At 46.2% G+C, this 12,858-nt stretch overlaps 1 protein-coding gene across 1 annotated transcript; it reads right to left on the minus strand.

The window, feature by feature from the left end:
- Window positions 1–1,322: 1,322 nt before the first annotated feature.
- Window positions 1,323–6,807, minus strand: LOC130128667 (pepsin A-like). Its single transcript, XM_056298347.1, has 9 exons — window positions 6,752–6,807; window positions 6,359–6,509; window positions 6,156–6,273; window positions 3,039–3,157; window positions 2,684–2,880; window positions 2,441–2,557; window positions 1,964–2,108; window positions 1,746–1,844; window positions 1,323–1,531 (listed from the first exon to the last, which is right to left on the minus strand). Exons 1-9 carry the CDS (start codon window positions 6,805–6,807, stop codon window positions 1,406–1,408), a joined length of 1,128 nt encoding a protein of 375 aa, XP_056154322.1. The 3' UTR covers window positions 1,323–1,405.
- Window positions 6,808–12,858: the final 6,051 nt, after the last annotated feature.

Consider the following 12,858-nt stretch of genomic DNA (forward strand, 5'->3'; position numbering starts at 1 on the left):
GCATTTGGGGGGAGGGAGTTGGAGTGGAGGGGGGAAGGCGGTTAGCTGGCAGGATGAAGAGGGGGGAGATTTAGACGGGTGGATAACCAAACCGCTACATTGTAGCGGGGGTTCTTCTGGTGCCAATATATAACACAGCATAACCTGGGATATACAACGCGTTGCAACACAGTTGTGTAGTCATTTCATCAGCCGCCCCTTCCCCTGATCCTGACCGCCTCCCGTGGAAAGGTGGTCCGTAATGTCGAGGGTGTGGCACAGAAAGGAGAATAACTACATCCCTTTTGCAGTGCTCCCAGGTGAATCTGCCTCACACGTCAAACGGCATCACTGTCTTCAGGCTTAACACAACCGACATTCTCTGGATGTGTGGGTGGGAAACACAGACATAAATCGCCCCCCCCTCCCAGTCCAGAGTACCCCCCCCCTCCCCCCCAACCATCATTCAGCGTTTATCTCTGCATGGCAAGTCTGTAACCTCACCTGCTGCTCTGCAGCTGCAGAGGAGGCTGGCTGGATGAATGATTCAGGAGGCCTGCAGAGAAGTCCATAACTTTAAATTCAGTGACACCCACCCCCCTCCTCCCCCCTCCCCCGGCCGGCCGGCCGGCCGGGCGGGCGGGCAGGCGGCTCGTCTTACTCTGTTTACTCACAACAACAAGTAGCAGCACAGCCGTCTGTGTTGGTTTGTACAAACTCGTTTTATTCTCATCTGGCGAAAGCAGCAGATGTTTTAAATCAAACCCAGAATCGAAATGTATTTCACTTTGTAAAACGGACAAGAAAGTTGTTCCTCGCGAGAGATACAGGCCAAGTGATCAAAATGAGCCGCGTCCCGTCACTTGCCAAAAGACTGCAAAAGACCGGTGATGCGACTTCCCCGCTGATATTCAGTCACAGCTTATAAATACATCACCGAGTCAGCCTAACCGGCCTGGAGACGCCCTGACATCGCTCAACCCCACAAACCCAGAGGACATGAATGGAGGCCAGGGCCTGTTGACAAAATATGATTGACAGGTGGTTGTATGCGACTGTAAAGACGGAGGACATCATCCTTTCCTCAAGCCCTGCCCACAGGAATCAAATGAATGGTGTAATAAGTCAGCAGGTCAGTGAGTTGACTGCCATCTAGTGGCCAACCGTGTGAAAGGTTAAAATTTGGATCAAACAGGAAAACTTGAGATCCGTTTCATGCGAAAACGTTTGGACTGATACTTGATTCAAAACATTGTCTTAAAATGACTTCAGTGATGCGCTCCAATACAATTTCCCTTGTCTGCCTTTATTTCAGTGAATAAGTGTGTTGGAAGGATAAGCTCTAAACATTTCAGCTTCTCTCAGGGGAGAACGGCGCCTCTTAAATGACTAAAAACACTGGATCAGAACTTTTCCGTGGCCCAGATCACACCGCCTGAGCAAAGCCCACCATGTTCTGTCCAACACTGAAGACAGTGTAGAAGTGTCGCATGAAGACCTCTCCTAGGATCCAACTTCCGAATCCGAATCCCGTCATGCACTTGGACCCGGACTGAGGAGAGGAAGGGATAACAGAGCAAAGGTCAGAGGATGAGCATCATTTTCTGGCTGTTTAATGACTCCGCTTTGAAACTGGATGAACCTTTGGCATATCAAAACACATACGGATTTTGAAATTACTGACTCGGTAAGTTTTGCAAATGTCAGGCTTAACCTAATGTAGCTATGGCAATTCGCTGACTTCAACCTGTACCCAGAAGACCAACCTTCATGACGTAGGCTGATGGAGGAAGACTTAAGCTGAAGCCATTTATGTTGAAGACAATGTCAGGCATGAGGTTCGTGTTGCCGCAGCTCACAACCGCCTGCGAGACAGAGGCAGGACAGATTGTTTCATCGAATGAGACCCAGGGCCATCCATAACTGTATTTCCTATTACAGCCATAACGCACACAGGACAGGGGGAACGATGAAACCAACTCACATCGCCAAACTGGTCTGTGTAGGCTCCCACCCAGCCATTGATGTTGTTAACGTCTTTTTCAGGCCCAACGATATAAGAGGTGCCTGAGTCCACTATTGCCTCGCATTCCTCAGAACATGCAACGGTGTTCCCATTGATGGTGATGCTGCAACAGGAAAAAAAAAGGAGTGCACATGAGCGATAACACAGCGCAATGCACTTCCTACATTCCTCAATTCTTCATCAAACTGAATCAAACCTTTTTTTTTAATAGCACATTTCATACACTGAAATGTGTTTTTCCTAAGGGGTGAGTGCAGATACATTTGTCCACATTGACAACAATATAAAGAAGAAGCACACATCAAATTGTTGCCCACACTTAAGTTGCCCTCTGCTCCCCTGCTGGTGCCCGAAACCTGATGTGCTGGAGATCGAGACGAAATGGGAAACTGCTGATAAATGACCCGCCTCCTCCTCCCACTGCTGCCAAGTCACCTTTGTATTTTGATGTTCCAAAAGCCGGTAGCGCCAAACAAACTGACCCAGTGGATCCCTCCAGTGAAGTACGATGGGTCCGCGCCTCCCAGAATTAACATACTGCCTTCCTCAGCACTGGAGACAGTGGACAACACGAGTTTTAAAGAAGTTGAGCATTGTCTCAAATCATGCTGTGCATGAGGAAGTTAGCACGAAAACAGCGGATTTTGCAGATGGACTGGAAACCTCAAAGGGCCTCACCTGCTTAGGTACATGGAGAACTCGTACTCAGGGACTTTTCCCTGATTCCACATGTTATCAAAAATGGTCGTGCCACCTTCGAGTGACACGCCGGGGAAGGCCAGACCCATAATCCCATCCCATGGCACATAACTCATGAAAGGTGCCTCTGTTTGACTTAAACCAAAAATTTGGTGCTCCACAAACAAGTCGCCTACCTGAGAGTACAAATAACAAACGTAAATCTAACTGCAACAAGGACGGTGAGAGAGCAGAATATCTGAAAGTGATGGTGGAGTGGATGCAGCACATTTGGTGGGAATGGATTTTATACCCGCAACAGGAGAGTCATTAGATGTGCTCTTTTGAGTCCTACCTTCACGGTGTCATATCCTGTGATTCCTGTCATATAACCGGTGCCATATGTGATGGAGAAATGCTTTGTGCCAGGCTGAAAAGTGGAGGAGTCCTCGCTGCGGAACTTTGCATGGTCATCTATTGACAGCCAAAGGAGAGAGCAGGAAAGAGAGGTGGGGAAAGGCAACTTCATCATTTTTGTTTAACTCAAGAAAATATCAAATATTCAAAGTTGGACCCAAATTAAAACACAAATACTTCACGTAGTACTGCAATCGTCATGCAATTCGGTTTTTCTATTTCGCCCTTTTGAAAAGCGCTCCCCCCTTGTTCAAATTCTCTGAGCTGGTCTTTTTTTTATATATATATATATTCTTGATGTCATTAGACACACTCATTTACATATAGCTTCTCAGATAAAATCATCAAATTATGAATCCCCACCCACTCTTACTGTCAACCTCTGCAGCACTTGCCAGTTAGGAGTGTACGTCCAGTCGTACGGAGAATACGCTCCGTGACCCAAACAGTTGCCCCCTCTGTTGTCTTACGGGTCGGAAAGGCCCATAACAGCGTTTAACAGCAGAGAAAGGACTCTGGATGATATTTTTTTCAACCTGAAATTTGATTGCTTTTCCTAGAGTGACAAACATTGTTCATGTTTCCATGAAAGCTGTATACCACTAGGGTGCTAAGATTGTCTCAGGGTCATGTTTGACCCTATAAAAACGAGTGGTGCCCACTGATTAAATGCAGTCTTTCTGCACTGTGAAGAGGGAAACCCCAGACAGTCACACAGTTTTGTGACATGACAGGTTGTTTCTTCGTGCAAAACAGATCTGGGGCTTAAAATTAAATTACGTTGCTTCAATTTAGAGGCTTAATGAAGGCGGCTCATAAATGACCCTTAAGACAAGGGCAGTATACACACACAATAGTCCGCTTACTGTTTTTTTCCTTTTTTCTTCTTCTCGCCTTTCTGTACCCCTTCACGTAGGACAGTACTGCCGGCGTCGTGTGGGGCTGCCGCTTCTCCCTCTCGTAGCCCCCCTTCCCATCCTCCCCAGTATGTTGGTGTTACGCTCGACTGTTGTCTTGTTTCACCCCGTTTATTGTAAAGCGACTGTGAGTGTTAGAAAAGCGCTATAAGTTTAATTTATTATTATTATTATTATTATTACTCTGGCGTGCGGAACGATTCTAGAGCGCGAGTTCCGCCCGGAACGTTTTCGCAGCGCACTACTTCGATGTAAAACGCTCGCGGTAGCTTGGTTACCCTGGTTACTCGGTACGCGACGAGAGGCCCGTAACGCTGACCGGGTGCAACGGTATTAATAACCAGTTCCTGTGTTACCTCCGTGGGGCGAGACGATACCGCGATATATTAATTATTATTATTATTAATATTACTCCGGCGTGCGGAACGATTCTAGAGCGCGAGTTCCGCCCGGAACGTTGTCGCAGCGCACTACTTGGATGTAAAACGCTCGCGGTAGCTTGGTTACCCTGGTTACTCGGTACGTCGCTGTCGTCAGAGCGACAAGCGACGAGAGGCCCGTAACGCTGACCGGGTGCAACGGTATTAATAAACAGTTCCTGTGTTACCTCCGTGGCGAGACGATACCGAGATATATTATTATTATTACTATTATTACTCCGGCGTGCGGAACGATTCTAGAGCGCGAGTTCCGCCCGGAACGTTTTCGCAGCGCACTACTTCGATGTAAAACGCTCGCGGTAGCTTGGTTACCCCTGGTTACTCGGTACGTCGCGGCCCGTAACGCTGACCGGGTGCAACGGTATTATTAAACAGTTCCTGTGTTACCTCCGTGGCGAGACGATACCGCGATATATTATTATTATTAATTATTATTAATAATAGCACAAACAAACGGATTTAATGGTGGTTATGAGCAACGAGCCATTGCTGGGGCGGGGGGGTTAGATTTTTAAAAAATAAAAGGACCAAAATATTACTTTCTACCTTTTTTCTTTTTTAATTCCTGCTGTATGGCGGAATCGTGCCGAACCGCGACCCCAATTTCGAGGCGCATTACTGAACACCCGTTACACCCCTGCTGTCAATCTAAGGTCAGCTCGTGAATATTAATGAGGACTAGACCGCTCCTATTAAGACTATTGACAGTGGCGCCCCCATACATTGTTCATAGGGGGGGCCAAATGGGGCCACTGAAAATCTTGGGGTGGCACACCAAAACCAAAAGCCATGACTGAATTTCGGGAATTCTATGATGCTGTTGTAGTATACTGTATAGCCTAGTTGAAAACTGTCAATATGAGAGTTAAGAAAAATATACATTATTGATTTAAATGAACAGCACCTAATGTAAAATATCAGATAGAAGCATATCGTGCATAGTCAGAAGCATATTCTGCATATGCGACTCGTGGCTGGGGGGCCAGGGATAGTATCAGGGTGGCCGTGGCCACCCCTGGCCACCCCTTGGGGGCGCCACTGACTATTGAGAACAGTTATGAATGTAGAGATAAACCAGAGTAATTGTCAAATGTTGCTAAATACTTCATAATTTCGTGTTCAAAGTGATAAGGAAAAAAGTTAAATCTGATATTGATATCGGTCCAATTTTCCCTTTAGATCTAACAGAGAAAGTAGTTAGTATTGCACTGCTTACCTTCATGTTGTGTAGACCCCTTAACACTCACATAGCTTCTCAGTGAACTATCAGGTTTACTTGAGACAGGCAGCGAGATCTAACCATCTGACAATTACCTTCAGCTAATTACTCGGAATCCGAATCAGAAACACTTTATTCATCCCCAGGGCAAATTGGATCCCATTACAGACAGACACTCACACTCTAGCAAGAAAAACCAACAAAGACACAAGTTAACAAGAAAAACAGAAATAAATAGGAATAGAAGATAAAATGAGACATAGAAACAAGAACAAAATATATAAACATATGTGCACCACGCTCCAGCATACAACACCCTACCGCACCACTGCGGCATCAAACAAACAGCGCAAACACCCGACAGGGTAAAATAAGTCTAATTTGAAGTTCTGCTCAAACAGACAGATGAGAATTTCCATCACAGTAATACCACAGAAACCTCACATTTCCCAGAGGCGGGTTGCTGATAACACACTTACTGCAGGCCGAGCCGCTGCAGTTTAAGGAGGGCACCCACAGGTCAGAGGATCCAGTGTCAAAGAGCACCTTAAAGTACTGAGGAGGAGTCCCGATCCCAATGACCCCGTAGTACGTCACCTTCGGCCAAAGTAAGGCAGTTTAGTCAGCGGCTTTCTGAACCAGAGCAGGAATGACTTGTACACAGAAGTGGAATGCAGCTTACCTTGGCATCATAGACCATGGGAACCATACTCTGGTCAACCCTGGGGTCAAACTTTGCCCTGGGGTTGTAAGGATACTTCTCTCTAAACTCTTCGTAAAGGCCTTTTTCCTCCAGGAGTTGCCGGGCTGACTTGCCTCGAATCATAGGAATTCTGTACAAACAGGTCATTAAGGTGGCCCCATTAAATAGCACGAGCGCCGCTTTAAATTTTGAATTCCGGGCTCGGTGATCAACAGCCGTCTACGGCAGAGCACAAAACGGGGCCTCGGCGAGCATCATAACGCCCAGCGTTGCACTATTTACAAATCCAATAAAAAACATGTATGCTAATATCTCACCTCAGTCAAAGAAAACATAACTTAAACCAGTTTAAAAAAAAAAGTTTTCGCTTACCGAATGAGCCCGTCTGAGACCGCCACAAAGGCCAGCAACAACACGGCGAACACCATCTCTTGAGAGGTGACCCTGAACTCACACGAAGCAGCCCAGGCATTTTTATACAGCGATGGTTTGGATAACGTCAAATATCAGCCCCGACCCCTCCTTCACCCAACGTATGGCGATAAGAAACCACTTAGCTGTACCACCGACTGACCGTAACCAGCGAAACCAGATAACGGGAAGAAAAGAAATATTTGTCTCATGTCAACTAAGACCTTTGTGTGTGTGGAATATAAAACTGCTTAGTTGTGGTGTCCAGCAGTCCCGGCGTGATTAATCCAACCACACAGCTCCAGTCATGTCTCATTTAACGTGTGAATAATGCTGAGTTTTGTGTTCAGTGCGATGACTGGTATGTAATGTCGTACTTCATCTTTTCTTTTCAGAGGTGTAGACTAATGTAGTTAATGTTCAACCTCACAGTTACACTGAGCAGTGTTAAGCGTAAGCCTCCGAGATTCACATAAATGTTTGCAACGGCGTAAACGTGGCCTGTGAGGGGGATTGGAAACGCGGGCCTGTCTGGACACATGAGAAACACGGTTTAAAGAGAGCGCCGGATCACATCAAACCGGTTCTATGGTACCAAAAAGACCGCAACTTTTGTTAATTCATCATCGTCGCTGGAAGGCCAGACAGGGTTTGGACCTTCTGCGAGTCCTGTTGACTTTTCTCACATCCCGTGTGTGCTTAAGGCAAACTGTTCACACGGCTTTAAACGCCTCGGCGGTCCGAGCCGCGTCGCCCCTCACTTCCACACGCCCACACCCTCCTCTTCACCATCTGACGGTACCCCGAATGGGACGGGAACTTGTTTCTGAAGCGGCGGGTCCGCGGCAGCCGACTCTTTTAGAGGAGTTATAGCCAGACTGAAACACGGCGGCCATAAATCATAAGCCTGTGGAGAGGTTCCTTATCAAGTATTTATGGCGACCCTTGAGAAAGCCGTGTTGAGCTACTCGGCTGTTACACAACGCTTTCAAGGCGAGCCGCAAGTGGATTTTAAAACGTATCAGCGTTTGAAGATGAAACGTAAATGACGTGCAGGCCTAACCTTATCAACAGCACTACAAACACACCTTAAGATGTCGGATTCGTTGTGAATTTCTTCCAAAATTACTCATATTTACTACACCCCACAATCACAACTTGCTTAAAAAACAGGGGATCATAAAGTAGTGTTATTTTCTTCCAATTTACAGATACCACACACCCATGACAGAAACACAATGGCGGTGTTTTTGAAACAAAATTGACTTTATTGGAACATAAATATGAAGCAAATCTTCAGTAGTGATGTGGAATTACTGTTGCTTGAATACAGAGGGGGATGATTAACACAGACACATAAAGAGAGACATCAGAAACTGTACTCACCAAAGCGGACCCTGGATTCTGCACCAATACGCACCCACAACTTCAGAGTTCACTGAGCACCTGCCGGGGTCCCGCAGTCCCGCTACAGGTACATGTGTGTGCCTTTTAAGGATGAGGGAAGAAGACTGTCCCTTCTGCTGCTTCCGCCCGGGGAGCTGCTCATCCTCGGCTCCTGAAACAAAACCGCCTCCCAAGAGAAAACACGTGCAGTTAGCGTTCACATGCCGAACTCTTTCTCCTTTCAGTTTCCACCAGTATGCTCGTACGTGTAAACCGTGACAATCAGTCCCTGCAGGACTCATCAACAGACCTGTCAGTTAGTGATCATGTGTTCGTTTTAACTGGTGTACGACAGCAGCGCTGTCTGCATCGTTCTCGCCATCAAACACAGCACAGTGACCCCGTAGCTTTTCTTAGCACACACTTATTGGCCCTTCCTAGGCTGAAGTCCATCCATCCATCCATTATCCAAACCCCTTATCCTGCTCTCAGGGTCGCGGGGATGCTGGAGCCTATCCCAGCAGTCATTGGGCGGCAGGCGGGGAGACACCCTGGACAGGCCGCCAGGCCATCACAGGGCCGACACACACACACACACACACACACACACACATATAGGGACAATTTAGTATGGCCGATTCACCTGACCTACATGTCTTTGGACTGTGGGAGGAAACCGGAGCACCCGGAGGAAACCCACGCAGACACGGGGAGAACATGCAAACTCCACACAGAGGACGGCCCCCAAGGTTGGATTATCCCGGGGCTCGAACCCAGGACCTTCTTGCTGTGAGGCGACCACGCTAACCACTGCACCACCGTGCCGCCCTCAGACTGATTTTTTTTTTTAATGGTCATTGACATTAATCCAGATGTTTCCATTTTCTAAACTACTGCAATAAAAAGGTCGTGTGTGTGATTCCTGCTTAATCGCTGTGCAGTAACACAACGCCAGCCAACTCATTTGGGTATAATCATCACCGCTAACAACAGTTACGGCTAGCCAAAACCACCTCGTGCACATCCCCATTTGTGGTATTCATCTTGCAGTAAACGGAGAAGCCATGTGTTTACCACCCCGCCTTTTACCCCAAGGACACTGTCCGTTAATATCAGACACATCCTGACTTGTGTTACGCTACGCTGCTCAAGACTTCCACACCACAGACGACTTCCCACCAGACAACAGTGACAGTGAAATGGCAGTGCTGCACCAATCACATCTAACACCGATACTGTTCTCAGTATATATCTATTATGAACCCTCAAATGCCCCATACCTGGTTTCAGTAACCCCTGTATACAGAGGTGTAAAAACCAGATCCAGAAAGTAAATGTCCAAACTGTATTTGCTCCAACCATGTTACTTAACCAGCTGATTTCACTGGCTAGTTTTCCCTGCCTAGTTGAGGAGCGGTGTTGACTAGAATCTGCTGGTGTAATGCATGATACATGGTTTGGACTTTCACTTTCTGGACCTGGTTTTCACACCTCTGCATGTTGATTGCTGTTTTTCTAATCGTGCGGTCCCAAACGACAAGCTGGTGAGTAGTCTCTGGGCCCCACAGCTAAATTTTTGCAATCATTTTGAAATCGTGCATCACACAGGAGTGCCAGTAAGGACGACAGTTAACAAGACATTACTTTTGGTTGCACAAACTCAAAACCTCAGCTATGAATAATGCAATTAATTATTACAAGCGGTGTTATTCTGGCTGTGTTTTCATACTGTTTTTTTGATTATTTCTTTTTGGATTTTTTTTAAATCTACATACCCAAGCATGGTGTTCAGGCCGGCTGAATACTTTACCTGGGGAGATACAGGCAGTGGTATAGTCAGAGGGTTCAAACCTGATGGGAAACATCTGTCCAGGACATGGTGCAGGGTGGCTTATCGAAAAGGCGTCACAACAGGCAGGATCCACCCGTTTAGAGAGGAAACTGGGAGCAGTACCAGTCTCCGTTGAGGCGAGCACATCCCGCGGATTCTGACTCGCTTCACTTTGAATTTCGTTTTCACTTTGGAACGTATCTCACGACTGCACATCGGATCAACGGGTTAATTTAAAAAGGGTTAAGGATCCCTGCATGGAATACATGCGATGTTTACTGCTCCGGTGTTTCTGTTCCACTTACGGAAAAAAATTTTAAAAAAAGAAGGAAAAAAAAAGCAGGTGGTCTGTTGCACTGTTTCAACCTGAGCATTAGCAAATCCTCTTCTCCAAACACAGGAGGTTGAACGTGTAAAGGTGGAGATATTCTCCATCACTTTCGACACAAGCGGGGTTGTGGGTTTTTTTGGACCCCGCCTCCTCTGTCAGGCACCTAAAGGCAAAACTGCAGATGTTTATCACCGCTCCTTAAAGCTGGAGCAGATGTTGGTACCGGTAGGTTGCTGGAAGCAGGTGAGGAAGAGGACCGGCCACCCCGTGATGTTTTTCCTCCCACCGAGGAGCGACCAGATGCAGATGACTGGCGACACAGAGAGGTGAGGAGCACCCTGGCCGGTTAGACCAGAGGAGCCCAGGCTGGGGAGGGACGTTACCGAGGACAATAACCCGAGGAACTCTCCGGCGGTGGCCCAGGGTTGAGACCCTCTTTTACAGGGTGCAGTTACTCTACACCTCAGCCTCAGCACAGGGACTTAAACCTTTAGAAAAAGCTAGCAAGAGGCCCAAATTTCAATATCAACGAAAAAAAACAAACAAACAAACAAACAAAACAAAAAATAACATGGGAAACTCTTCGTAAAGGGGCAAATCAACAACCGGCGATCAACATCAATGTCAGAAACCCAACTCAGAAGGCTTTCTCCCTTGGAACTCAAACTTTTTTCCTCTCCTTTCTGGCAAGCCGAGTTCCTCTGTCAAACTGTTAAGCCTTTTTGAGTTTCAGAGACAAACTCCCGAGTACAATTCCAAGAACAGAAAAGGGTCACAAAAGTTGTCTTCCGAGGCAGATACATTTGTGTTTTTTCCCAGGAAAGGAGAACTTTTATTAAAACCGAGACAAACTCAATGAAGTGCCAGTCGCACTTTTCTGGTTTTTGACAGGCAGGTAGTATACTCCCTAGGGTGCAATGAGTTAAGATGGTCTTCATTTTTTCTTCAGATATCCTGAGTACACAACACAAAGCATTTTCTTTTTTCACTTAAAACAAGGTTCAGAGATCGAAGCTTTTTAAACAAATCAGAATCAGTCCTTTCACAAGAAAGCAGGTAAGGCCATTATGGGGGGTGGGGGTGGGGGTGGGGGGGTCTTTGCCCTGATGCATTCCAGGTTATTTTCTCACAAAAGTCCACTACTGACATTAACTCCTGGACTCATTGGTCAATTTATGTGGGATGTCCATGGCAAACACACTGCTCTCTACATCATCATCTTCAACACATCACATCGCTGTGGGGATGGTAGCTGAAATGGCTGGATAACAAAAACGAAATAACTACTCAGCTTAAGGTATTGTGGAAGTGTGCTACGTAAGTATATTTTTGTACCACTCGTGCAGAAGGACTCTCTGAATGGCTGCAGCACATTATCAGGGATACCACATTGATAAAGTTGTGTGCAAAATGACATTTTTTTGGTGCTTAGCTTCATTTGACAGGGATTGCGTTACAGACAATGGTAAACAAAATCTCAAAAATATACAAAAACAAAACATTTTGAGTTCTTGAAAATTCTGCGTTGTCACAAAACACTTTCTCGTGGTAGAGGTAATACTCAAAAAAGAACCGTAACAGATTACTTTTCCAACCAATCAGTCCAAGTTTAGTAATGGGGCGAGGGCGCCGGCGACAAACGGGCCCCCAGATGAGCTAAGCCTGTACCAACCAAACACTTCCTGCTAAGATACTTCTCCCTTCCCCCATCAGACCAGTGGCTTTCATTAGTACGTTTGGAACCAACACAATGAGGTCTACACACAAGTCTAACTGGCTTCACTTGGAGCCTTATTTCTAAGTTTTTCAGAAGAGCGGGGTTTAAAAGTGAGATGGACCCGGCCTATTATTGTGGTCAAAAAATGTTTCAACACACTCAAAAGGGGAAGAAGGGGAGTGGAGAAGATGCTAGAATCAAAGTGAAATTAACCTTTGACTATAGTATTCCTCTGAATGGCCTTTCTATTGCAACCCAATCAGTTTTTCTGCTTGTGGGTGAAATAACTTGACTACATCAACGTGGGCAGTCTCCTAACAGGACTTTCAAGATGGCTGGCCAACCAAAAACTTTTGCTTTAGCGCAGATTTAAGGCAAATATACATACCCATGTAAAGTCAACCAATTTTACATGAGACAAAACTATTTAAAAAAAAAAATCAGGGAAGCATTCAAAGCTAAGTACAGTAAAACCTCTGGAGATTCGAACTGAAATTTGCAAATTCTGATCAGACCCTGGCCGACGTTGGCTCCGGCGCTTTAACAAGAAGGCAGGAAAATACTTGCAGAAATCTCTCCGTCTCAGCCTGCAACGTTTAGCAACATTCATCACACGGCTAAGAAAACAAATAAGCTCAACCGTAACACCACAAAAACGTTGTTACACTGAAACAGACGACACTCGCCAACGTTCATGTCGACATAGGCTGGAACAAAACGAAAAATAACACCTCAAATAGACAACTGGAACATGAACAGAAAAGATGGGGGGGGGGGCTCTGTGAAGGCCTGTTATGAAGGGC

The sequence above is a fragment of the Lampris incognitus genome, chromosome 2 (assembly GCF_029633865.1).
Source record: "Lampris incognitus isolate fLamInc1 chromosome 2, fLamInc1.hap2, whole genome shotgun sequence".
Taxonomy (NCBI): Eukaryota; Metazoa; Chordata; class Actinopteri; order Lampriformes; family Lampridae; genus Lampris; species Lampris incognitus.

Coding starts and splice junctions, on each gene's coding strand:
- LOC130128667 (XM_056298347.1), bottom strand. CDS start 6,807: ATGGTGTTCGCCGTGTTGTTGCTGGCCTTTGTGGCGGTCTCAGACGGG. Junction 2,881..3,038: donor CAGGATATGACACCGTGAAG/GTAGGACTCAAA, acceptor TTGTACTCTCAG/GTAGGCGACTTGTTTGTGGA. Junction 1,532..1,745: donor CATCAGCCTACGTCATGAAG/GTTGGTCTTCTG, acceptor TCCTCTCCTCAG/TCCGGGTCCAAGTGCATGAC.